Source organism: Eucyclogobius newberryi, unplaced genomic scaffold (genome assembly GCF_026437365.1).
Source record: "Eucyclogobius newberryi isolate DKJ021-1_F unplaced genomic scaffold, fEucNew1.0.hap1 SCAF_1, whole genome shotgun sequence".
NCBI lineage: Eukaryota > Metazoa > Chordata > Actinopteri > Gobiiformes > Gobiidae > Eucyclogobius > Eucyclogobius newberryi.
In genome coordinates, this window is record NW_027315723.1 from 6,105,357 (window position 1) to 6,132,858 (window position 27,502).

The following is a 27,502-nucleotide window of genomic DNA, read 5'->3' on the forward strand; positions in this document are numbered from 1 at the left end:
ACAACAGGATTATTACATCATCTGCAGATAAGAGAAACCTTTGAGATAAACTGAAATATAACATGAAATAATAGATGAATAAAGGGTTCAATCAAAAGTATTTCAAAATAAAAAAAAAGTACGAGTTCACAATCAAATTCCAGTTTCTCTCTTCATTTATTCATTCAGTTTGTACCAAAGTGCAATCATTTGTTCAGCAATAAATATTTGACATTAACGTTGACAACACGGAATTCCTCTATTTACACAATTATTTTACATTTAAATACATCAGGAGTAAGTTTCACAAAAAAAGGTAAAAGAATGTCAATGTGAGTGACAGAACTGATCAGAACATTTCTTAAACAGATATGGCAAGTTATTTTGGCAAAACCAAACAATGATTTCTAGTGTTAAATCTCCATCTGGTCCCTTATTTTTATATTTTATTTTTTTTGCAGACAAAGGGTTAGAGTTACGTTATTTGAACAGAAATATTCACATTTAAGTTTGTGTCGAGTAAGTGACCTTTTATTTCAAGTTTCTGTCAATAAAAATTGAAAATTGCAGAAATGATACAGTTAAATTGTTCATGAAAAATGATTTGTGTAACATTTATAATCCGCTCTTTCCCATTTTGGAGTCATTTAAATAAACACAGCGTCAGGGTCCAGTGTTCTAGTGTTAGAAGCTCTGTATTCTGCCGTACTCAGACTTACAGACGTGTGCAAATGAAACAAAACACCACACTCCATTAGAACAGGGTTAAAGCCCCACTGTGTAACATTTGATCACATTGTAGCAGAATAGGGTGTTTTGCAGAATAATATATGAGCTTTAAGTCAAATTAGCAGCAACTTAATTGATATTTTCAAGTGATTAAAACTTAGTATCTAGGTTGAACTGGTTTGGTCAGGGTTGGGTGGTGGTTCAGTCCTGGTTCAGTCCTGGTTCAGTCCTGGTTCAGTCCTGGTTCAGTCCTGGTTCAGTCCTGGTTCAGTCCTGGTTCAGTCCTGGACTAGTTGAACATGATGGACTCTGGATCCTGGTTCATCATCTGGGCCATGTGGCGGAGGACGTCTTTCTTTGTGATGATTCCCAACAGACGGCTGAAACGACACAACGATAAACTTTAAATGAAGACGACCAGCTCTAAACTCTCGAGTTATCGAGTTTGCATAACCAGCCCACGTGTGCTGTGTGGATCTGGAGAAGGCAGGAGCGGCGTTGCCGGCAGTAAGTCAGACTTAAGATGGACGATATTGAAAAAAAAGAAAAGAAAAGTACATATTTTTTGAGTGCCCCGAATGCACCGACATTATGTCTTAAACGTGTTAGTTGAGGTTGAATTGTCAGACAAATGTGGAATGTCTGTCAAATGAATCACAAAAGTGCAGCTTTACCCTTATTTAAAATTGTAAAGTGCAAACTTTTTTCATTTTTATTTTAAATCCACTCTACACTTCTTCTAAGTCAAGTTTCCAGTGCATAAAAGAACAAGATCATGTATCCAAGAGGTCAAAATGAGTTTCCTCCACAGAATGGCAGGGCGCTACATTAAGAGTTATTGTGAAGAGCTCAGTCACAAGGGAGTAGCTTTCCAAAGAGTTTAATTCCTGCTTGACCCGAGGAGGAAGAGGGTATACCTGGTCTGAGGAGGCAACACCCCGGAGGAGCTGGACGAAATGTCTGGGGTGAGGGAAGTCTGCTTAAGACTGCTGCAGTCGTGACCCGGCCTTGGATAAGCGGAAGAAAATGGATGGATGGACAGATGTGTTTAAGACTGCTGAGCAATTGCTATAGTGCATATATTACACTTTAAATGAAGCCTAGCCATCTTATTAAGACCATAGCGGGGTGCAACTCCATGTTTTCTGCACCCTTTTACAAGTTTTACCGCAATGCCGTCTCGCTGCATATCACGAGCACTTTACAGAGAGAAAGAAGTCACGGCTTTCAACAGCTGCTAGCATAATGTCACGCACCATTAGCCAAGTCATTTTGAATGAATCTCCATTGTTTTATGTGGCATTTCATTGAGTTACAAATCATAACGGCTATTTATTTATTTAATTAATCAATGATATTTTTATATACCTAAAAAAAAACTCCCTCCCCTGCACACTACAAGGTACTTTGACAAAGCTTTGACAAAGCCTACAGTAGAATAGCTTCTGTTTTTTACCCGCTCCTGGTGACGAGACACTGCCTGAGTCCGAGCTTCCTGAAGATGTCCACCACGGTCTCCATGGGCGTGTGGTCGGTGACGGTGAACGGGCTCAGGTTCAGGATGCGCCGCAGTTTCAGAGGTTGAGGGTTGGACGCGGGAAGCATGGGAGCATCTTCAGTGAAATAAACCACAGAACTGCTCACCACGCCGTCCTGCTTCTGACGAGCGCTCTCTGAGGAGGAGGAGAAGATATGAGACATATGTCTGGAGGAAGACGTCACAGAGGCTATTGTCACAGAGAGACGTCATAGCCAGCAACGGCTATGTAGACGTTCACAATTTTCCTGGTTTGAGCCATGTTAACCAGTAGTCTTGTTCTTGTCCTGTTTTAGCCCTGGTCTAAGCTAGTTTAGACCGGAACTAAATCAGGGCTGGACCGGGAATAAACCCGTGTACAGTTGAAGTTACTATACATTCGTACTTATAGCGAGCGTGAGGTCCCTGCGCTGCACGAAGCCGATGAGCCTCTCAGACTCTCGGGACACAACCACAGGAAAGCCATTATAGTCAGTGTCTTTGATGAGCGCCTCCACGTCCTCCACCGTGGTGCTGTCCTGGGTCAGCACAGCCAGAGGAGGATCACTCCGCCTGGGCCTCATCACGTCCGCTGCCAGGGTCCTGTGGAGGAGAGCGGGAGGTCAGATCTATAGGTTCGCTCCTGTCTTAATCTCCTGTGTCTCCATGTGGGCTTTTTCTGTATAAACGTTTCACCCTGTTGTTTAGACCTCTGAAAGTTCAGATTTCAGTCTGCTCTCAGATGTTAAGTGGACATATTCTTAATAGGCTCTGAATCAAACTTTTGGTCCCCTCAGAATTAGCATTTCACTTTTTCTCATGGCCTCTTTAAAATGAATAGGATAGACGGTTTACATTAGTGCCAGGCTGTGTGTGTAGCTGTTATAAACATGTCACTCCTGGAAAGCCCTTTGAGGAGTAGTGGTAGCAGTAATACAGACATTGTTTAATCTGTTTGTCACTGTCGCCCTCAGAGGCAACCGTTGGTGTGATTTTGGGCGTTACAAAAATGAATTGAATTGACTTAAAGGTCCCATAACATGCACGCACACGCACACACACACACGCACACACACACACACACACACACACACACACACACACACACACACATATCTGTTCTGCGCACGCTGTAGAATAAACACCAGATTTATTTAGTCTCAAAGTAGTGTTGATCTGAAGTTCTATCGTTTCTCACTCAGTCGCGCGGCAGGAGCGGCGCAGCGCGGAGCAGACAGCTGTGGGGCTACGTCACGGGTGGGCGGGGCACACACGCGCTCTCTGAGACTACGTCACGGGTTGGGCGGGGGAGCCAGATTGCTCTTCGCAAGGGTGGGGGCGAATATCAAACCAAGCCGTTTGCATTTCCGGGTTGGTGAGGAGGTCCAAGGTCTGGGTGATATTTCTTAACTATTATGTTAAGGGTGTTGCACAACCCTTATTAATATAAATTATACACTTAGGATAGACTACGAAACGTGAAAAAAGCATGTTATGGCACCTTTAATAGTACTTCTGATCGCACCTGTGTGTGAACTCGTCGCGTACGTCCAGGTACGGGTACCCGTTGAGTTGGATGTGAGACTCATAGATTCCCTCTTTTCCGAAAGCGTCAGCGACCCATTTACTAGTGACCGCAGCGGCCATTAGAGGAACAATGTACTCCAGACCTCCAGTCAGCTCGAACATGATGACCACGAGAGAGACGGTCATACGAGTGACGCCGCCTGCAGGAGAGAGGGGGGACTGCAATCAGATTACGACTAAAACTATTACATCTACAGCCAGGGAAAAAACGAGGTGACAAGTCTCACACTATTGAGGGGGGGTGGTAGCAGAAGTAGCAGTAGTAGTATTAGCAGTATTAGCAGTAGTAGTAGTAGTAAGCAGCATAATGGTGCAACAATATGGACATTTTAAGTCAATACTAATATTGTAGGAAAAACATGGGCCGATAAACGATATTAGGCCGATATTTTTTATACGTTGTTCTGAATATTTTAAGGAAATATTACGCAGAGGAGGACTTGTGGTTGTGTTCCAGGAAAGTTACACATCGCAAACTTTCACTTCTTTTGAACCACAGATGATCAAGGTTGGTTCTTCAAGTTTAGTTTAGTGTCGTGCTGCTGTCTTTTTAAAGGACTTTAGTGACATTTTATCTTCTATTATAAATCTGGAAAATGTTTTAATTCTTGGGGATTTCAACATTTGGGTCGACGGCTCATTGTGCCCTGCAATGCATCTTTTTACTTTGACTGAAACATTTAAAGGAATAATAGAGGATTTTCACAGATTTGAGAACTTAAGCGACTGTTAGTCTCTTTTTTTTTAAAGCGCATGCGCACACTCACCCCCCAAAACCTTTACTTTTGTTAATGTGTCCTTTAATAGAAGAGAGAAAGTCTGTCATGATATTTTCCAAGTTACTTGTGAAATTCACAGTTTTGGCCCTTACCCAGACAGGCGGCAGCTCCCACCATGGCGTAGAGTCCAGGGGTCACACAGTCGGCCCCAGGGCGACACCAGCTCCTGAAGATGATCCAGTCATGGTGATGATATGCCATCTGCTCCACCGCAATGCCCACAATTCGACCCGCAATAGCCCCAACTGCCATGCTGGGGATGAAGAGTCCAGAAGGAATCTGACAGAGACGAAGGGAGTAGTCACTATGTTTACATGAACAGAGAACTCAGAGTGTGATAAACACCAAACACAATTTGACTTTGCCCTCAAATACTTGTCTTTTCCAAGCCTACAGCAACTAAAAGAAATGAATAGGTGAGAGCGGCATCAGGGGGACATTTTGCATACTAAAACTTTGCAGCTTTTATTAGAAATTAATTATTGTAACAATTATTAGCTACTTTTTAGCTATTAGCAATAGCGTGGCGATAGAGCTTCATACATAACCAGACTTTTGGCAAAGATGGATAAGCGACATCTCATTTATGTTGAGCATTTGATTTTCAGACATTAGGAACTGTGTTGCTCAGAAGTTATCTGCTCTCTGCATCGCAAATAAACAGATTAAAACTAAACAACTTTTGCTAATCTGAGAAGGCAATGGCAAAAGCCAGATGTGAAAATAAAATTCCAATTTCTCACCAAACGCTGATTTAACCTCTGTATTTCCAAAGCTATCACACATTAGCATCTGCCGTTTCCCGTTTAGCTAAGAAGGGCACTCGCATCAACACCAAAACTATTATATTTCTAGTTCATAATGCATTATTCAGACCCAATGCATTTAAGAGATTCCAAACTGAGAAGTGCAGAGTTATAGTCTCTGGTGTTGATATAAATCATTTCGGTGGGTTCTCTCCTTGCTCCAGTGACCTGATTGTTCTCGTACCTTCATGCCAAAAGTGAAGATAGTGATGAGGATCTTGAAGACCAGGGCCAGGGTGAGCTGCCACAGGGCTGAATAGACTCCAGGGCCCGCGGGGCGGTCGGGGATGTCGTCCACGGGGCGGCTGGTGCTGTTGCTGTTGATGTAATCGCAGAGCTGAGAAGACTCCAGCGCACCGCAGTCGTTAAACAGCTCCGAGATCAGCTGAGACGTGGAGCGCCGGGTGTACGGGTTTGGATAGGCCAGGAGCGCTGTGAGGCCCGTGACCGCCAGCACCTGAGGACAGAGATGTTATACAAGGTCTGAACCAGGACTAAACTAGGACTAAACTAGGACTAAACCAGGACTAAACTAGGACTAAACTAGGACTAAACCAAGACTAAACTAGGACTAAACCAGGACTAAACTAGGACTAAACCATAATTAAACTTGGACTAAACTAGGACTAAACCATAATTAAACTTGGACTAAACTAGGACTAAACCAGGACTAAACTAGGACTAAACCAGAATTAAACTTGGACTAAACTAGGACTAAACCAGAATTAAACTAGGACTAAACCAGAATTAAACTTGGACTAAACCAGAATTAAACTTCGACTAAACCAGAATTAAACTTGGACTAAACCAGAATTAAACTTGGACTAAACTAGGACTAAACCAGGACTAAACTTGGACTAAACCAGGGTTAACTCAAACTGTCTAACCCTAACCATACCAGGACTAAACACAGATCTACACCGTACCTCTATGACCGGATATTTCCCAAGAAGAGTGGTCTTCCTGCATCTGCACCAGGCGATGTTGGCTCTGATGAACAGCGCCCCCCACAGGCCTCCAAACACGCCCAGCAGAATGAAGGGAACAAGCTCGGCCATGTACCAGGGCGTGTGGTACTCCACGTAGAACAACACCAGGCGACTGTTTCCAAACGGGTTTATGGAGCGCAGCGTAAAAGCGGCCACCAGGGCGGCGAAAAACGACCGCCACAGGGTTTTCAGAGGAAAGTAATAACTCACCTGAACGAGAGAGTGAGACAATTAGTGCTAATGCTAGTACAACCACCAATACTACAACTGCTACTCCCTCCTGTTCTTGACATGAGCTCAAAAATTCTCTAATTTTCAAATATAGTGACAGCATTTAGATGTCAATGACAGTAAGGTGAAAGAGCAGTATCTTCTTTGTGTTAAACTGGGACATATGATCAAATTAATACACGTACGTCGGACTGCACAATATATCGCAAAAGTATTGATATATTCAAATATTTATCACAACAATCTAAATATATGGCAAAATAACATCAGTGTTTTCTTCATTTGACAGTAAAGTCAGATTTTTTTATGATAAGGGGTCAAATTAGGGTCAAAAACAACACTTAAATATAGCAGTATTTATCAGCCATATCACATATAGAACTAATATTGTTGCATTACATTATTATTGTGCATCCTAAGTAATATGTTACACGTAATTATCAAACTGAGGGGTAATGTTCATAAAACATATTTTATGACAGAGAACAAATATACCTCCTCTAAACTGAAGAGCACTCCTCCGATGGGCGCTCCAAAGGCCACAGACACTCCGGCTGCTGCTGCTGCTGATAAAACCTGCAGAACGACGACAAAAACAAAATCAGTATTATTACTACCACTCCTACAATTACTTCCACTAGCAGCGGTTCTAGCTCATCCTTGTTCTACTGCCACCATCACTCCTCCTCCTCCCTTACTCTTCCTCCTCTCCTTTTACCTCTCGTCTCTTGCCCTCATTCTTGCTGTACTTGGAGAAGAGCGAGCAGAAGAGGTTGCCACAGCAGCAGGCCACGTGCACTAGAGGGCCCTCCTTTCCCAGACTGAGCCCAGAGGACACGGCCAGGACCAGGGTCACGGTCTTTATGAGGAGGGTCCATTTCCCCAGGTACCCCCGGATGATGAAGCCGCTCAGGATCGTCTTAATCTGAGCAGAAACAGAAGAGATGAGATGAGAACACTGGTTCTGGTGCAATTCAGGTGGATAAAGTACATTTTCCACCATCAACCTTGGTCAGATTGAACAAGTAATCAGATTATTGAAAACTGACTACTCCTAAAAATAATCTGCTACTCTGATTACTTTATTATTATTAAGTAATATGATATTATTCATTTAAATTATTTTTCATGCAGGGCGCTGATTGTTGATTATAATTGTGGTGGGTGTATTTTTATCTTTTCCTATGTTCACTGCAGTAGTCTAGCCCCTAGTGATGTGCACAGATCTACATTGTTTTATGCATTTTCTTTTAAACCACCAAGATAAATCATCCCACACAAATGCATGTTCTTCTTGGATAAAAAACTTTGATCTGTCTGTCCCTTTTGTGGTTCATGCCTGTTGCTTATATCTAATTGACAACGAACATCACTGACAGGAGAAACACCCTAGAACGACGCTAGGACGTTCTGACATACGAGTTAAATTGTGATGTAATTACAACACTGGCGACCACCACTGAAAACTTAACTTCACCAATAACCAGCACAAGAACATTGTGGGCGGTTTGCTTGCGTTATTTAATCTGCCCCGTCACAGATCGATCACATAAATGGATGGCAGATGATATACTCTTTAGTCTCTGGCTCTGCTCTGACCTCAGGGATTCCGGAGCCGCAGGCGTAGGGGGCGAACACTCGGACCAGCGACACGGCCAGGAAAGAGAAGAAGAGAGCCCACAGTGTGTAGAGGAAGTAGTTCAGGACGTACGCTCCAGCACCCTTCAAAAATAAAACATGTTAGGTAGTAGAAAAAGCTTCAGTTGTAGTCATCTGGACTCAGTTTGAAAAAATAGACGTTTCGACTCTCATCCAAGAGTCATTGTCAAATGACTTGACAATAGACGTTTCGACTCTCATCCAAGAGTCATTGTCAAATGACTTGACAATGACTCTTGGATGAGAGTCGAAACGTCTATTTTTTCAAACTGAGTCCAGATGACTACAACTGAAGCTTTTTCTACTATGGAACACGCCTGGGCGAATGAGGGATTACACCGACAACATGTTAGGTACAAAATACTGTGAACGTAGCACTTTTCATAAGGCTGGACTAAAGGGGGGCCCTGCTACGAGGCTTGCGTTAAGTTTGTTACTTCACTTTTGCCGCTTGTCACGTGACTGGTTCAGTATAGTGTCAATTTAAAAAAAAAGCGCACAATGCCTCGCGGCGCGTAGTAGGTTAGTAGTTTCAGTCAGTGTCAGATAGTGGTAAACAGTTAGAATAGCAGTTAAATTTAGTATTTCAGGTTTATTACTCAGGTTTGTATGCTTTAATATAAAGCGCCATCAAGATTATCTGGAGCACCGTCACCGTCTGGATGAGGCGGCCAAGTATCGTTGAAGCAAACGGTTTGCCTCATGATCCGTGGCAGTGCCTGGGTCTAGGAAAGCTCAAACTTAATCATTAAGTTTGGGTTGGATATGGTTTAATGTTAAAAAGTTTCTCAATTAAAATTAAGTTGCACAACATCGTGGTCAATGAAATATTGCAATTGTTAAATACTAATAAACAAATGGCTACTATAGATGTCTGTGAGGCTGACTGGTGTTGCATCCATCTTCGGAGCAGGAGAATGTGAGAACAAGGCCATACCAGACCTTATTGTTGTACCATGTCACACCATCTATGCACCATCGGGTAGATGATTTATATTTTGTTTATTGGTGTTATTTAAAAAAAAAAAAAGTGGTTATTATTTGGTTTGTGACACTGTAATATCTTACATGAATTACATTTTTTGACCACAAGATGAAGCAAATTAAATAACTGATGTAAATTACCATTAGTGTTAGTATTATTTAGTCTTATGCTAGCTATTTTTACTTTACTTTATTTTATTATTATTTACTTTATTATTATTTTATTTTTATCTTTATCTTTTTATTCATTTAATTATTTCCTCCATTCCCTATTAAGATATGAGAGGAGTTTTGTTAATAAGAGTTTTTTGTTTTGTTTATAGGAGTTCTTCCTATAAGTTATCTGTCCTTTTCCTCTGTATCTACTGCGTTGTAACACCGACATTTCCCCATGTGTGGACAATAAAGGAATATCTTATCTTATCTTAAATGTATTGATTGCCTGACCAGCCATTACCTTCCGCATTTGAACAGAATGTGGGAGGGACTGGCTGACCAGGTAAACGTATTGATACATTTGGCTAAAGCCTCCAATGGTTCACGGGGCTTCATTTGGCCATCACTAGCACAAGCTCTCAAAACTAGAGAGTATCTACAGTATAATCTTAATTACATTTGACGCAAACTGTTTTATCAACAAGACACAATAACAGCAGAAACATGGAATCATATGTAAAAAGGGAGATTCAAATAATCTTTCAGTCCACTCGCTCCATGCTTCTCCTCTCTGCTGTGGTCCACATTGATAATCCCAATAAAATAAAACATAATTAGTCGACTATAAAACTGCAACAATTTGATCCCATACAGAAATACATTGTATAACAAAGACAGTGGCATTATTAATTAAGTATCAAAAAAAAATAAACCCATTTGGATTTTCATTTGTAATGACGTTTTTGGGGCGCATCACAAAACCCAGACTGAACCGTCCCAATATATTTTCTTCTGTCCCCATATTATTAATAACAAATTTGTAAAAAAAAAAAGATAAGCTTTTGTTTATTGAAATATTTTATAGTTTGCCATTTTCTTTTAAATGTATTTAGTATTTTATTTTTTTACAAATGTGGGCTTTTTTACAAAGCTAAGTTGACCTGTAGCCTTCTGGTTAAAAGCATTTGTGTGCGATGCTCGCCTATGGTGTTTTACTACAGTGACTGGTTTAAAGGAGGAGGAAATAATAACAACAGCTCCAGTCCAACTTAGCTCTGTGTTAGCAGCATGATGCTATCATCTCTAACTGGGGGGGAAGGCCACACTTCTCTGTCCTCTGCGTGGACACAGCGTTAGTTTTGGAGAGTTTTATAGCATTTTGCACAAAATTCATAATGAAGATGATTAACCTTTATTTGATTAAATATGTATTTAAATATGTGTTGGCCCTGCGACAAGTTGGCCACTGTCCAGGATGTACCCCGCCTAAGGCCCGAAGTCACTGGGATAGGCTCCAGTCACCCGCGACCCCGAAAGGGAACAAGCGGTAGAAAATTGATGGATGTATTTAAATCTAAAATAAAACTGACTAGACGACTACTAAAATAATCGCTTGTAACAGCCCTAGTTGACACAACAAACGCTGTACCATGAGCCATGTGAGATGAGATCAGCTGACCGCTGACCTTATCTGACATGGCAACGAGCCTGAGCGGCACAGACAGACCAAAACTAAACTGCACAGACAGAGGCAAAAGAAGCAGTGTCTCTGACTCTTTTACGTCAACATAGTGGCATCGTGAAGCCGACCAAAGAAAGTGCCATATTATTTTTTGAACAGCCAAAAATATGAAAAAGAAAAATGTATATTCTCTAGTGTGTGACGTTGGTGGTCTTGGTTTAGTCTTGGTTTCATCTGGGTTTAGTCTTCTCTCGTCTTATTTTGGTGGTGTGTTCGCTCTTATGTCTTTGATTTAGGTGGTCTCACCTCACCGCTCCCGATCATGAGCTCAGCCCACTTCTTCCACTCGGGGCACTTGTCTCGGTCAGCGAAGGTCGTCTGGTTGGACGTCCAGCAGCACTGCTCATGACTGTACCAGAACGCGGACAGACACACACCCTCCTTCAGGTCCGTCATCCAGTCCACGGCCAGGTCTATGACTCCAGCCAGGGATCCTAGCGAGGGACAGGGTTAGACCAGGTTTGGACCAGAGGGACAGGGTTAGACCAGGTTTGGACCAGAGGGACGGGGTTTAAACCAGAGGGATCGGGTTTAGACCAGAGGGATCGGGTTTAGACCAGAGGGATCGGGTTTAGACCAGAGTGACGGGGTTAGACCAGGTTTGGACCAGAGGGACGGGGTTTAGACCAGAGGGACGGGGTTTAGACCAGAGGGACGGGGTTTAGACCAGAGGGATCGGGTTTAGACCAGAGGGACGGGGTTTAGACCAGAGGGACGGGGTTAGACCAGGTTTGGACCAGAGGGACGGGGTTTAGACCAGAGGGACGGGGTTTAGACCAGAGGGATCGGGTTTAGACCAGAGGGACGGGGTTTAGACCAGAGGGACGGGGTTTAGACCAGAGGGACGGGGTTAGGACCAGAGGGACGGGGTTTAGACCAGAGGGAAGGGGTTTAGACCAGAAGGACGGGGTTAAGACCAGAAGGACGGGGTTTAGACCAGAGGAACAGGGTTTAGACCAGGTTTAGACCAGAGGGACGGGGTTTAGACCAGAGGGACGGGGTTTAGACCAGAGGAACAGGGTTTAGACCAAGTTTAGACCAGAGGGACGGGGTTTATACCAGATTCCAGGGGCCTTATTTAGTTTAGTGGTCCCTACCGACTACCGTAGCTGGAAGAGCACCCGGCAAGTGTGTTGTTCAGTCCCTGGTTCAATTCCTGGTTCAATCGCTGGTTCAGTCTCTGGTTCGGTCCCTGGTTCGGTCCCTGGTTCGGTCCCTGGTTCAGTCCCTGGTTCGGTCCCTGGTTCGGTCCGTGGTTCGGTCCGTGGTTCGGTCCCTGGTGTTCAGTCCCTGGTTCGGTCCCTGGTTCGGTCCCTGGTTCGGTCCGTGGTTCAGTCCGTGGTTCAGTCCGTGGTTCAGTCCGTGGTTCAGTCCCTGGTTCAGTCCCTGGTTTAGTCCCTGGTTCAGTCCCTGGTTCAGTCTCTGGTTCGGTCCCTGGTTCGGTCCCTGGTTCGGTCCCTGGTACAGTCCCTGGTTCAGTCCCTGGTTCAGTCTCTGGTTCGGTCCCTGGTTCGGTCCTTGGTTCGGTCCCTGGTTCGGTCCAGACCTGATAAGAGTCCTATGAGCAGCATAACGACCCATCCCGACCAAGCGTCCAGTAAACTCTTGATCAGCTCCCACAGCGACTCCTTACTCTTACTGGTGATCTACAGAAAACAAAACAGTCAGATGCCCTCCCTGTGTGTCAGATGCCCTCCCTGTGTCCTCTCTGACCTTGCGGTGTCGGTCTGTGTCTCTGGATTTTTCTCGGAGCCAGTCGATGGTGTGAAAATCTTCGTATGTCGCAACATCTGGAAAGGGTTCATCCAAAAAGTCCATTAGGTTCCCGGCTCCGTTCATCTCCTCAGTCATCACAGAACTGCCACTCGCTGCTGCAGGGAAATCCACAACACATTGAATAAATATAAAACAAAATGACGTAATTTTTTCTCACAATGCTCCAGTAACTTTTTTTATTTTTTTTTAAATACACCACAATAACAACAATAATAATAAATATAGCCGCAAGCGGCAATGATCGGCCCTCGCCACGCCGCCGCCACGCCGCAAGAGGAGGGGGCGCTAACGCGCCCCAATTGTCCTTTTATTACGCCTACTGCTGAATCTGTGACGCTGTCACATCTTCTCCCCTTTGTTTTACCATCAAAAAGCTATTTTATTTTGAATTCTTGGCAAAATGTGCGGCTTTGCCGCACAGACACCGTGACTCTTTGAATGAAAATGTGGATAACTTTTGATGGTCCACACCTGAAGATGAGTCTCACCAAATTTCAGGTTAATAGGGCTGACGCCCTGGGAGGAGTTTGTGAAAGTCTAAAGTGTAAACATGTTCTGGCGATTTCCCCATTGGAATAACATGAAAAGTTTCGGTCATCGTTACGGCAACGCCATAACAATTATGACATGGGTCTCATTGACTTTTTTGATGGGGATGCTAAAATTGAGTTGTGTGTCAAATTTCATATAATTTCGCAAAACTAAACATTTAACCTCCATATAAAATCTGTAGGGGGCGCTGTGGCGCCAAATGAATTTATTTCACTTCAAGTAGGTTTAGGGCAAAGAGTTTAACAACTGATTCTAATTTGACGCAATTCGGACTTTATCTGCGCAAACGGCAGAAATTTTAAATATGGGAGATTTCTGAAATTCTAGCTACAGTTTGAGGCTTCGCCGCTCAGAGACCGTGACAGGTATCAATGTAATTTGGATAACTTTTGATGTCCCACTCCTCAATAGCATTTTCACCAAATTTCAGCTTTTTAGGGACAACGCCCTGGGAGGAGTTCGTAAAAGTACGACGTTTGGAAAAACTCCGAAGTCATGTTTAGCCATTTTTGAAGCAATATGGCCAACATTTGGTTGGGCGGACGGCGTTGCCGTAATAATATTTTTTACTTCTCTTGTCACCATCTACCTCTGCGCCAAATTTCATGATTCTACGATCAGATTTTTTTTGGGTCATTTCCCATCTCTCAATGCATTTTTGGTACATTTGGGGGCGCTGACGCGGCAATTTTTTTATTTTAGAAAAGGGAAATAGCCAGAATGTAGAGAGGCACGATTTTTAGAGGTGTGAACATTTTTGTGACTTTTCGTCAATGTTCACTGGGTGAAAAATAGGGGGGTTGGTCCCGAGAAGAAGAAGAAAGAATTAAAGCCGCAAGCGGCATCCAACGGCCCTCGCGGGTCGCCGGCCTTCCGACTCTGCTCTCTGCATTTTACAGAGATGGCGCTAACGCAATTGTCTAAGAACTAAGACAGCGACACATTGTACATGTACAATGCTGTGCTTAACCAGTGCAAATGAACACAAATGTCGGTCAAATGTGCAGCTCCAGCGCACAGAGACTGTGACACTTGGAATAAAAATATGGATAACTTTTGATGCTCCGCTTGTGTAGATTATTTTCCCAAAATATGAGCTTGATCGAGCTATTGCCTACAGAGGAGTTCATTAAAGTGTGAAGCGTAAATGTGAACATTTCAAGGATTTGGCGTTTTTCCCATTTGTGACATATATTTGCGGCTCTACCGCACAGAGACCCTAGTACTTAAAATCAAAATATGGATAACTTTTGATGCCCCGCATGTGTAGATGATTCTCCCCAAATATCAACTTGATCGGGCTTTCGCCCTAGGAGGAGTTTCTTAAAGTGTGAAGTGTAAAAATGTGGTCATTTTAGAGATTTTGCGGTTTCCCCATAGGGATAACATGGGATGTTTCTGTCATCGCTACGGCTACGCTGTACAAAATATGACTTTGGCTCTCATACTTTTATTTTGGGGATGGCAATTGAGAATTTTGTGCAAAATGTCATGTCATTTGGAAAAACTCTATTGTTTATAGGCCACTCTGAAAGCAAAATAGTCAGAAATCAGGGAAAAGTTTGCGGCTCCGTCGCACAGAAACCGTAAAAGTTATCCTTAAAATTTGGATAACTTTAGATGCCCCACTTGTCTAGAGGACGTACACCGATTTTGAGGTTGGTGGGCAAAACGCCCTAGGAGGAGTTCGTTAAAGTGTGAAACAGAAAAATGTGGATATTCGAGAGATTTAGCAACTTTCCCATAGGGATAACATGGGAGGTTTCTGTCATCGCTACGACTACGCCGTAAAAATTAAGGCATAAGTTTGATTGGCCTTTTGCTCGGGACCCCAAAATAGAATTTGGGGCAAAGTTTAGAACATTTGTGTAAAACCAGTTTTTGTCCATCAATGTTCACTCAAAGGCAACTCTGTAGGGGGCGCTATCGCACCCATTTCAATTTTGTCATCCTAAACTGGTCCAAACTTGAAAGTTTAACAACTGATTCAAATTTGATCCTAATCGGACTGGTTTTGATCAAATGGGAGCAATTTTTAGATCTGCAATATCTCAAAATAAGTTGTCCAACTTTGCGGCTGCGCCACACACAGACCGTAAAAGGTATCCCAAAGATTTGGATAACTTTAGATGCCCCACTTGTCCAGAGGACGTACGCCGATTTTGAAGTTGGTGGGCAAAACGCCCTAGGAGGAGTTTGTCAAAGTTTGACGTGAACAAAATGGCAAACTAAGCGTGTTTTCATTTTCAAAGGAAGATGGCGGGCATAGGGTAAGTCTGGGGGCGTGGCCACAATAATATTTTTTTTTGGTCCTCACGAGAGGAATGCGTGTTCCGAATTTCGTAGCTCTACGACAAAGTTGACCTCGGGGCGTCTCCCATAGACGCAATGTATTTTGACTTTTGTCGGTGGCGCTGTCGCGCCATTTTTTGACGAAAAAAAAATGGCCCAGAAAAAACAAAATTTTTCGCCGATTCTGAATTTTGGGCAAAGTTTGGTGAGTTTTTGAGCATGTTCAGGGGGTCAAATTAGAGATCAAAGCGCAGAAGAAGAACAATAAAAATTAAAGCCGCAAGCGGCATCCAACGGCCCTCGCGGGCCGCCGGCTTTCCGACTCTGCTCTCTGCATTTTACAGAGATGGCGCTAACGCAATTGTCTAAGAACTAAGACAGTGACACATTGGACATGTACAATGCTGTGCTTAACCAGTGCAAATGAAGACAAATATCGGTCAAATGTGCAGCTCCAGCGCACAGAGACCGTGACACTTGGAATAAAAATATGGATAACTTTTGATGCCCCGCTTGTGTAGATGATTCTCCCCAAATATGAACTTGATCGGATAATCGCCCTAGGAGGAGTTTGTTAAAGTGTGAAGTGTAAAAATGTGGTCATTTTAGAGATTTTGCGGTTTCCCCATAGGGATAACATGGGATGTTTCTGTCATCGCTACGGCTACGCTTTACCAAATATGACTTTGGCTCCCATACTTTTATTTTGGGGATGGCAAATGAGAATTGTGTGCAAAATGTCATGTCATTTGGAAAAACTCTTGTTTATAGGCCACTCTGAAGGCCAAATAGTCCAAATTCTGCGAAAAGTTTGCGGCTCAGCTGCACAGAGACCGTAAATGTTATCCATAAAATTTGAATAACTTTAGATGCCCCACTTGTCTAGAGGAGGTACACCGATTTTGAGATTGGTGAGCCAAACGCACTAGGAGGAGTTTGTTAAAGTGTGAAGCGTAAATGTAAACATTTCAAGGATTTGGCGTTTTTCCCATTTGTGACAGTATATTTGCAGCTCCACGGCACAGAGACCGTAGCACTTAAAATCAAAATATTGATAACTTTTGATGCCCCATTTGTGTAGATGATTTCCCCAAATATGAGCTTGATCGGGCAATCGGCCTAGGAGGAGTTGGTGAAAGTGTGAAGCGTGAAAATGTGGTCATTTTAGAGATTTCGCTGTTTTCCCATTTCTGACATATATTTGCGGGTCCGCCACACAGAGACCGTAGCACTTAGAATCAAAATATGGATACCTTTTGATGGCCCGCTTGTGTAGATGATTTTCCCCAAATATGAGCTTGATCGGACAATCGCCCTAGGAGGAGTTTGTTAAAGTGTGAAGTGTAAAAATGTGGTGATTTGAGCGATTCTACGATTTTCCCATAAGGATAACATGGGATGTTTCTGTCAACGCTACGGTTACGCCGTACAAAATATGACTTTGGCTCTCATACTTGTATGATCAGGATGGCAAATTAGAATTTAGTGCAAAATGTCATGTCATTTGGAAAAACTCTATTGTTTATAGGCCACTCTGAAGGCCAAATAGTCAGAATTCTGGGAAACGTTTGCGGCTCCGTCGCACAGAGACCGTAAAAGTTATCCTTAAAATTTGGATAACTTTGGATGCACCACTTGTCTAGAGGACGTACACCGATTTTGAGGTTGGTGGGCAAAACGCCCTAGGAGGAGTTCGTCAAAGTTTGACGTGAACAAAATGACTAACACAGCGTATTTTCATTTTCAAAGGAAGATGGCGGCCATAGGGTAAGTCTGGGGGCGTGGCCACAATGATTTTTTTTGTTCGTCCTCACAAGAGGAATGCGTGTCCCGAATTTCGTAGCTTTACGCCAAAGTTGACCTCGGGGCGTCTCCCATAGGCGCAATGTATTTTGACTTTTGTCGGTGGCGCTGTCGCGCCATTTTTTAACGAAAAAAAAAATGGCCCAGACAAAACTAAATTTTTCGCCGATTCTGAATTTTGGGCAAAGTTTGGTGAGTTTTTGAGCATGTTCAGGGGGTCAAATTAGAGATCAAAGCGCTGAAGAAGAACAAGAAAAATTAAAGCCGCAAGCGGCATCCAACGGCCCTCGCGGGCCGCCGGCCTTCCGACTCTGCTCTCTGCATTTTACAGAGTTGGCGCTAACGTAATTGTCTAAGAACTAAGACAGCGACACATTGGACATGTACAATGCTGTGCTTAACCAGTGCAAATGAACACAAATGTTGGTCAAATGTGCAGCTCCAGCGCACAGAGACCGTGACACTTGGAATAAAAATATGGATAACTTTTGATGCTCCGCTTGTGTAGATTATTTTCCCCAAATATGAACTTGATCGAGCTATTGCCCACAGAGGAGTTCATTAAAGTGTGAAGCGTAAATGTGAACATTTCAAGGATTTGGCGTTTTTCCCATTTGTGACATATATTTGCGGCTCTACCGCACAGAGACCGTAGCACTTAGAATCAAAATATGGATAACTTTTGATGCCCCGCTTGTGTAGATGATATTCTCCAAATATGAACTTGATCGGGTAATCGCCCTAGGAGGAGTTTGTTAAAGTGTGAAGTGTAAAAATGTGGTCATTTGAGAGATTTTGCGGTTTCCCCATAGGGATAACATGGGATGTTTCTGTCATCGCTACGGCTACGCTTTACCAAATATGACTTTGGCTCCCATACTTTTAATTTGGGGATGGCAAATGAGAATTGTGTGCAAAATGTCATGTCATTTGGAAAAACTCTTGTTTATAGGCCACTCTGAAGGCCAAATAGTCCAAATTCTGCGAAAAGTTTGCGGCTCAGCTGCACAGAGACCGTAAATGTTATCCATAAGATTTGAATAACTTTAGATGCCCCACTTGTCTAGAGGAGGTACACCGATTTTGAGATTGGTGAGCCAAACGCACTAGGAGGAGTTTGTTAAAGTGTGAAGCGTAAATGTGAACATTTCAAGGATTTGGCGTTTTTCCCATTTGTGACAGTATATTTGCAGCTCCACGGCACAGAGACCGTAGCACTTAGAATCAAAATATGGATACCTTTTGATGGCCCGCTTGTGTAGATGATTTTCCCCAAATATGAGTTTGATCGGACAATCGCCCTAGGAGGAGTTTGTTAAAGTGTGAAGTGTAAAAATGTGGTGATTTGAGCGATTCTACGATTTTCCCATAAGGATAACATGGGATGTTTCTGTCAACGCTACGGTTACGCCGTACAAAATATGACTTTGGCTCTCATACTTGTATGATCAGGATGGCAAATTAGAATTTAGTGCAAAATGTCATGTCATTTGGAAAAACTCTATTGTTTATAGGCCACTCTGAAGGCCAAATAGTCAGAATTCTGGGAAACGTTTGCGGCTCCGTCGCACAGAGACCGTAAAAGTTATCCTTAAAATTTGGATAACTTTGGATGCACCACTTGTCTAGAGGACGTACACCGATTTTGAGGTTGGTGGGCAAAACGCACTAGGAGGAGTTCGTTGAAGTGTAAAACATAAAAATGTGGTAATTTGAGAGATTTTGCGGTTTTCCCATAGGGATAACATGGGAGGTTTCTGTCATCGCTACGACTACGCCGTAAAAATTTAGGCATTTTTGTGATTGGCTTTTGTGATCGGGACGGCAAAATAGAATTTTTGGTAAAGTTTAGACAATTTTGGTAAAACTAATTTTTGACCTTCAATGTTAATTTAAAGGTCACTCTGTAGGGGGCGCTATCGCGGCCATTTCAATTTTGTCAGCCTAAACTGGTCCAAACTAGAAAGTTTAAACACTGATTAAAATTTGGTCCTAATCGGACTGGTTTTGATCAAATGGGAGCAATTTTTAGATCTGCAATATTCCAAAATAAGTTGTCCAACTTTGCGGCTGCGCCGCACACAGACCGTTAAAGGTATCTCAAAAAATTGAATAACTTTAGATGCCCCACTTGTCCAGAGGACGTACGCCGATTTTGAAGTCGGTGGGCAAAACGCCCTAGGAGGAGTTCGTCAAAGTTTGACGTGAACAAAATGACTAACACAGCGTATTTTCATTTTCAAAGGAAGATGGCGGCCATAGGGTAAGTCTGGGGGCGTGGCCACAATGATTTTTTTTGTTCGTCCTCACAAGAGGAATGCGTGTCCCGAATTTCGTAGCTTTACGCCAAAGTTGACCTCGGGGCGTCTCCCATAGGCGCAATGTATTTTGACTTTTGTCGGTGGCGCTGTCGCGCCATTTTTTAACAAAAAAAAAAATGGCCCAGAAAAAATAAAATTTTTCGCTGATTCTGAATTTTGGGCAAAGTTTGGTGAGTTTTTGAGCATGTTCAGGGGGTCAAATTAGAGATCAAAGCGCTGAAGAAGAACAAGAAAAATTAAAGCCGCAAGCGGCATCCAACGGCCCTCGCGGGCCGCTGGCCTTCCGACTCTGCGCTTTCGACTTGATAAAGATGGCGCCCTTATTGTGTTGGATTAAAAAAGAACTTGACAGACGGCGACACAATTGACATGGCCAATCCAGTGCAAATGAACACAAGTGTCGGTCAAATGTGCGGGTCCGCCACACAGAGACCTTGACACTTGGAATAAAAATATGGATAACTTTTGATGCTCTGCTTGTGTAGATGATTTTCCCCAAATATGAGCTTGATCGAGCTATTGCCCTTAGAGGAGTTTGTTAAAGTGTGAAGCGTAAATGTGAACATTTCAGAGATTTCGCTGTTTTCCCATTTCTGACATATATTTGCGGGTCCGCCACACAGAGACCGTAGCACTTAGAATCAAAATATGGATACGTTTTGATGCCCCGCTTGTGTAGGTGATATTCTCCAAATATGAACTTGATTGGACAATCGCCCTAGGAGGAGTTCGTTAAAGTGTGAAGCGTAAAAATGTGGATATTCGAGAGATTTAGCGGTTTTCCCATAGGGATAACATGGGAGGTTTATCTCATCGCTACGACTACGCCGTAAAAATTAAGGCATTTGTCTGATTGGCTTTTTTGATCGGGACGCCAAAATAGAATTTTGGGTAAAGTTTAGAAAATTTTGGTAAAACTAATTTTTGACCTTCAATGTTAATTTAAAGGTCACTCTGTAGGGGGCGCTATCGCGCCCATTTAAATTTTGTCATCATAAACTGGTCCAAACTAGAAAGTTGAACAACTGATTCAAATTTGGTCCTAATCTGACTTGTTTTGATCAAATGGGAACAATTTTTAGATCTGCAATATCCCAAAATAAGTTGTCCAACTTTGCGGCTGCGCCGCACACAGACCGTAAAAGGTATCTCAAAAAATTGGATAACTTTAGATGCCCCACTTGTCCAGAGGACGTACGCCGATTTTGAAGTCGGTGGGCAAAACGCCCTAGGAGGAGTTCGTCAAAGTTTGACGTGAACAAAATGGCTAACACAGCGTGTTTTCATTTTCAAAGGAAGATGGTGGCCATAGGGTAAGTCTGGGGGCGTGGCCACAATAATATTTGTTTTTTGTCCTCACAAGAGGAATGCGTGTTCCGAATTTCGTAGCTTTACGACAAAGTTGACCTCGGGGCGTCTCCCATAGGCGCAATGTATTTTGACTTTTGTCGGTGGCGCTGTCGCGCCATTTTTTTAGGAAAAAAAAAATGGCCCAGAAAAAACAAAATTTTTCGCCGATTCTGAATTTTGGACAAAGTTTGGTGAGTTTTTGAGCATGTTCAGGGGGTCAAATTAGAGTTCAAAGCGATGAAGAACAAGAAAAATTAAAGCCGCAAGCGGCATCCAACGGCCCTCGCGGGCCGCCGGCCTTCCGACTCTGCGCTTTCGACTTGATAAAGATGGCGCCCTTATTGTGTGTTGAATTAAAAAAGAACTTGACAGACGGAGACACATTGGACATGGCCAATCCAGTGCAAATGAACACAAGTGTCAGTCAAATTTGCTGCGCCGCTGCACAGAGATCTTAGCACTTAGAATATAAATATGGATAACTTTTGATGCCCCGCTTGTGTAGATGATATTTCCCAAAGTAAAGCTTGATCGAGCTATTGCCCACGGAGGAGTTTGTTAAAGTGTGAAGCATAAATTTGAACATTTCATAGATTTAGCGTTTTTCCCATTTGTGACAGTATATTTGCAGCTCCACGGCACAGAGACCGTAGCACTTAGAATCAAAATATGACTAACTTTTGATGCTTCCTTTGTGTAGATGATTTCCCCCAAATATGAGCTTGATCGGGCAATCGCCCTAGGAGGAGTTTGTTAAAGTGTGAAGCGTAAAAATGTGGTCATTTTAGAGATTTCGCTGTTTTCCCATTTCTGACATATATTTGCGGGTCCGCCACACAGAGACCGTAGCACTTAGAATAAAAATATGGATAGCTTTTGATGCCCCGCTTGTATAGATGATTTTCCCTAAATATGAGTTTGATCGGACAATCGCCCTAGGAGGAGTTTGTTAAAGTGTAAAGCGTAAAAATGTGGTGATTTGAGGGATTTCGCGATTTTCCCATAAGGATAACATGGGATATTTCTGTCATGGCTACGGTTACGCCGTACAAAATATGACTTTGTCTCTCATACTTTTATGATCAGGATGGCAAATTAGAATTTTGTGCAAAATATCATGTCATTTGGAAAAACTCTATTGTTTCTAGGCCACTCTGAAGGCCAAATAGTCAGAATTCTGGGAAACGTTTGAGGCTCCGTCGCACAGAGACCTTAAAAGCTATCCTTAAAATTTGGATAACTTTAGATGCCCCACTTGTCTAGAGGACGTACACCGATTTTGAGGTCGGTGGGCAAAACGCACTAGGAGGAGTTTGTCAAAGTTTGAAACAGAAAAATGTGGATATTCGAGAGATTTAGCGGTTTTCCCATAGGGATAACATGGGAGATTTATGTCATCGCTACGACTACGCCGTAAAAATTAAGGCATTTGTCTGATTGGCTTTTTTGATCGGGACGCCAAAATAGAAATTTGGGTAAAGTTTAGAAAATTTTGGTAAAACAAATTTTTGACCTTCAATGTTAATTTAAAGGTCACTCTGTAGGGGGCGCTATCGCGCCCATTTCAATTTTGTCAGCCTAAACTGGTCCAAACTAGAAAGTTTAACAACTGATTCAAATTTGGTCCTAATCGGACTGGTTTTGATCAAATGGGAGCAATTTTTAGATCTGCAATATTCCAAAATAAGTTGTCCAACTTTGCGGCTGCGCCGCACACAGACCGTAAAAGGTATCTCAAAAAATTGGATAACTTTAGATGCCCCACTTGTCCAGAGGACGTACGCTGATTTTGAAGTTGGTGGGCAAAACGCCCTAGGAGGAGTTCGTCAAAGTTTGACGTGAACAAAATGGCTAACACAGCGTGTTTTCATTTTCAAAGGAAGATGGCGGCCATAGGGTAAGTCTGGGGGCGTGGCCACAATGATTTTTTTTGTTTGTCCTCACGAGAGGAATGCGTGTCCCGAATTTTATAGCTTTACGTCAAAGTTGACCTCGGGGCGTCTCCCATAGGCGCAATGTATTTTGACTTTTGTCGGTGGCGCTGTCGCGCCATTTTTTAACGAAAAAAAAAATGGCCCAGAAAAAATTAAATTTTTCGCCGATTCTGAATTTTGGGCAAAGTTTGGTGAGTTTTTGAGCATGTTCAGGGGGTCAAATTAGAGTTCAAAGCGATGAAGAACAAGAAAAATAATAATAAATATAGCCGCAAGCGGCAATGATCGGCCCTCGCCACGCCGCCGCCACACCGCCGCCACGCCGCAAGAGGAGGGGGCGCTAACGCGCCCCAATTGTCCTTTTATCACGCCTACTGCTGAATCTGTGACGCTGTCACATGTTCTCCCCTTTGTTTTACCATCAAAAAGCAATTTTATTTTGAATTCTTGGCAAAATGTGCGGCTTTGCCGCACAGACACCGTGACTCTTTGAATGAAAATGTGGATAACTTTTGATGGTCCTGAAGATGAGTCTCACCAAATTTCAGGTTAATAGGGCTGACGCCCTGGGAGGAGTTTGTGAAAGTCTAAAGTGTAAACATGTTCTGGCCCCATTGGAATAACATGGGAGGTTTCGGTCATCGTTACGGCAACGCCATAACAATTATGACATGGGTCTCATTGACTTTTTTGATGGGGATGCTAAAATTGAGTTGTGTGTCAAATTTCATATAATTTCGCAAAACTAAACATTTAACCTCCATATAAAATCTGTAGGGGGCGCTGTGGCGCCAAATGAATTTATTTCACTTCAAGTAGGTTTAGGGCAAAGAGTTTAACAACTGATTCTAATTTGACGCAATTCGGACTTTATCTGCGCAAACGGCAGAAATTTTAAATATGGGAGATTTCTGAAATTTTAGTTACAGTTTGCGGCTTCGCCGCACAGAGACCGTGAGAGGTATCAATGTAACTGGATAACTTTTGATGTCCCACTCCTCAGTAGCATTTTCACCAAATTTCAGCTTTTTAGGGCCAACGCCCTGGGAGGAGTTCGTAAAAGTACGACGTTTGGAAAGACTCCGAAGTCATGTTTAGCCATTTTTGAAGCAATATGGCCGACATTTGGTTCGGGGGACGGCGTTGCCGTAATAATATTTTTTACTTCTCTTGTCACCATCTACCTCTGCGCCAAATTTCATGATTCTACGATCAGATTTTTTTTGGGTCATTTCCCATCTCTCAATGCATTTTTGGTACATTTGGTGGCGCTGACGCGCCAATTTTTTTTATTTTAGAAAAGGGAAATAGCCAGAATGTAGAGAGGCACGATTTTTAGAGGTGTGCAAATTTTTGTGACTTTTCGTCAATGTTCACTGGGTGAAAAATAGGGGGGTTGGTCCCGAGAAGAAGAAGAAAGAAAGAAAGAAAGAAAGAATAATATTCCGATGCGAAAACAATGTTTCCCATTTTTCAAATATCATAAACTATACATTTTCGGAAAGCGCTCGCGCTTTCCTACCTCATGGTGTGGGTCCCTGGTCACTGACGGGTACTTTCGATAATTTTGAGTGGGCTCCGCCCACTTTGTGTTTTTGGCCCTCTATACAGTAATAATGTTCAATTTTTGCATTACATGCTTATATGCACGGAACATGCAAGAGATGGGGAACGTATTCGTGAGCTACTTAGCGCAAATGAGTGCTTTATATGGGGATGACGACCGCTTCGCGGTCGTCATCCCAATGTAAAGTGCTCGTTTAGTGCGAACTTTTGCACGGGCTTCGCCCGTTTACAACGGTAATGTTCCATTTTCCTACAACTAATTAGTATGCACGGGGCGTGCATGAGTGGAGGAGTGCGTTAGTGAGTGTTTGGAAGTGGGCGAGCGCTTCGCGCTCGATTTCGTGCGCACTACGTGCGCACTTTCGCAGCCGTGCTTCGCACGGCCTTACGAGATTAATAGGCCTCTCGCCAGCTTGTGGCGCTCGGGCCTAATAATATTTTTAGCAAAAACAATATAGCCGTTTCCACTATAACAACAAATTATACATCGTTTGAAAGCTCTAAGCCTTCCCGATGCCGCCATGGGGTGGAATCATCATTACGAGCGCTTACGCGCTCGTCACTCCCTATTCCGTCGGGATGCCCCGCCCACTCCCCATAGACTTCCATTGATTTGAGCAGATACAAGCATGGCCCATGCCTTCGGCATGGATTCTCGCATACGGGACGATGCCAGGAGGGTTTTTGAAGGAATGCAGCGCTTCGCGCTGCTGTTGTCAACAATTAGTGAATGGGCTACGCCCATTCACTAATTGTTGACTATTTCTGTCATAGCAGGAGTAAGTATGCATGATCCATGCCTTCGGCATGGGCTAGTTCACTGTACTTGCCAGGGGCGACGGGGCACAAAACATGCGGGCTGCGCCCGCATGTTTGGTAAGACAGTTGCAACGCTGCCTTCGGCAGCGTTGCGGGAGCAATAGGCCCTCCGCCCTGCTGGGGCTCGGGCCTAATAATATTCCGATGCGAAAACAATGTTTCCCATTTTTCAAATATCATAAACTATACATTTTCGGAAAGCGCTCGCGCTTTCCTACCTCATGGTGTGGGTCCCTGGTCACTGACGGGTACTTTCGTTAATTTTGAGTGGGCTCCGCCCACTTTGTGTTTTTGGCCCTCTATACAGTAATAATGTTCAATTTTTGCATTACATGCTTATATGCACGGAACATGCAAGAGATGGGGAACGTATTCGTGAGCTACTTAGGGCAAACGAGCGCTTTACATTGGGATGACGACCGCGAATGTAAAGTGCTCGTTTAGTGCGCACTTTTGCACGGGCTTCGCCCGTTTACAACGGTAATGTTCCATTTTCCTACTATTAATTAGTATGCACGGGGCGTGCGTGAGTGAAGGAGTGCGTTAGTGAGTGTTTGGAAGTGGGCGAGCGCTTCGCGCTCGATTTCGTGCGCACTACGTGCGCACTTTCGCAGCCGTGCTTCGCACGGCCTTACGAGATTAATAGGCCTCTCGCCAGCTTGTGGCGCTCGGGCCTAATAATATTTTTAGCAAAAACAATATAGCCGTTTCCACTATAACAACAAATTATACATCATTTGAAAGCTCTAAGCCTTCCCGATGCCGCCATGGGGTGGAATCATCATTACGAGCGCTTACGCGCTCGTCACTCCCTTTCCCGTCGGGATGCCCCACCCACTCCCCATAGACTTCCATTGATTTGAGCAGATACAAGCATGGCCCATGCCTGCGGCATGGATTCTCGCGTACGGGACGATGCCAGGAGTGATTTTGGAGGAATGCAGCACTTCGCGCTGCTGTTGTCAACAATGAGTGAATGGGCGTAGCCCATTCACTAATTGTTGACTATTTCTGTCATAGCAGGAGTAAGTATGCATGATCCATGCCTTCGGCATGGGCTAGTTCACTGTACTTGCCAGGGGCATGTTTACGAGATTAATAGGCCTCTCGCCAGCTTGTGGCGCTCGGGCCTAATTATTATTGTGTTTTACAGATGCCACATCATACAATATAGAGTTACAATCATTGTGAGAACAAAAATCCAAATTTTATGGTTATTGACATCATATCTAAAGTTCTTGTGTTAGTATTGTGCCCTGATTATGTATATATATATATATATATATATATATATATATATATATATATATATATATATATATATATATATATATATATATATATGTATATATATATATATATATGTATATATATATATATATATATATACACATACATGTATGTATGTATGTATGTATGTATGTATGTGTATATATATATACACACACATATATATATATATACACATACATATATGTATGTATGTATGTATGTATGTATGTATGTATGTATGTATGTATGTATGTATGTATGTATATATATATATATATATATATATATATATATATATATATATATATATATATACACACATATACATGTATATATATACATATATGTATATATATATATATATATATATATATATATATATATATATACATATTATATATTATATATATATATATTATATATATAGTATATATACATATTATACATAATCTAAAATAAATGTATTATATATATGTTTGATTTTCCAGACGCACAAACCTCACGTAAACGCCCATTTGTGCAGTTTTAGCTAAACACGCGAGTCACATCTACATTCTGCAGTGCAACATTTTCATCCCTCTACAATCAATCAACCATTTAAATGTAAAGATTATCATACACTCCATTCAAACGTTGCGCATTGGACATGTTCGCGTTAGCAGCCGAAGCTAACTAGCATCACTGACTAGCTAGCATGTTTTCTTACCTTCCGCCGCCTCCATGTTTGTGTTTAAAGATGTCCCTTGGATCTTGTAGGTTATAAACTTACACGCTCACTAAATGTTCGATCATTTTAGCCCCGGTTTGAGGAGAAAACGCGGGTTTGGGATGGATCTATACTTCCACGTACTACAGCAGCTGCTCCTGCGCTGAAAACTAC

General features: G+C 42.7%; 1 protein-coding gene across 1 annotated transcript; it reads right to left on the bottom strand.

The window, feature by feature from the left end:
* Positions 1 to 812: 812 nt before the first annotated feature.
* On the bottom strand, positions 813 to 27,502 carry clcn4 (chloride channel, voltage-sensitive 4). The gene is made up of 14 exons (XM_072449296.1): positions 27,329 to 27,502; positions 12,651 to 12,808; positions 12,484 to 12,583; positions 11,184 to 11,371; positions 8,216 to 8,338; positions 7,335 to 7,541; positions 7,112 to 7,192; positions 6,323 to 6,595; positions 5,581 to 5,853; positions 4,683 to 4,869; positions 3,750 to 3,951; positions 2,631 to 2,827; positions 2,165 to 2,381; positions 813 to 1,088 (listed from the first exon to the last, which is right to left on the bottom strand). The coding sequence occupies exons 1-14, from the start codon at positions 27,342 to 27,344 to the stop codon at positions 998 to 1,000; spliced, it is 2,313 nt and encodes a 770-aa protein (XP_072305397.1). The 5' UTR covers positions 27,345 to 27,502; the 3' UTR covers positions 813 to 997.

What these genes read in the sequence shown, in the direction of transcription:
- clcn4 (XM_072449296.1), bottom strand. An exon ending in GCGGCTCCGGAATCCCTGAG is followed by an intron (nt 7,542 to 8,215) that starts GTCAGAGCAGAG and finishes GTTTCTGCTCAG; the next exon opens with ATTAAGACGATCCTGAGCGG. An exon ending in TCTTCACTTTTGGCATGAAG is followed by an intron (nt 4,870 to 5,580) that starts GTACGAGAACAA and finishes CGTCTCTGTCAG; the next exon opens with ATTCCTTCTGGACTCTTCAT.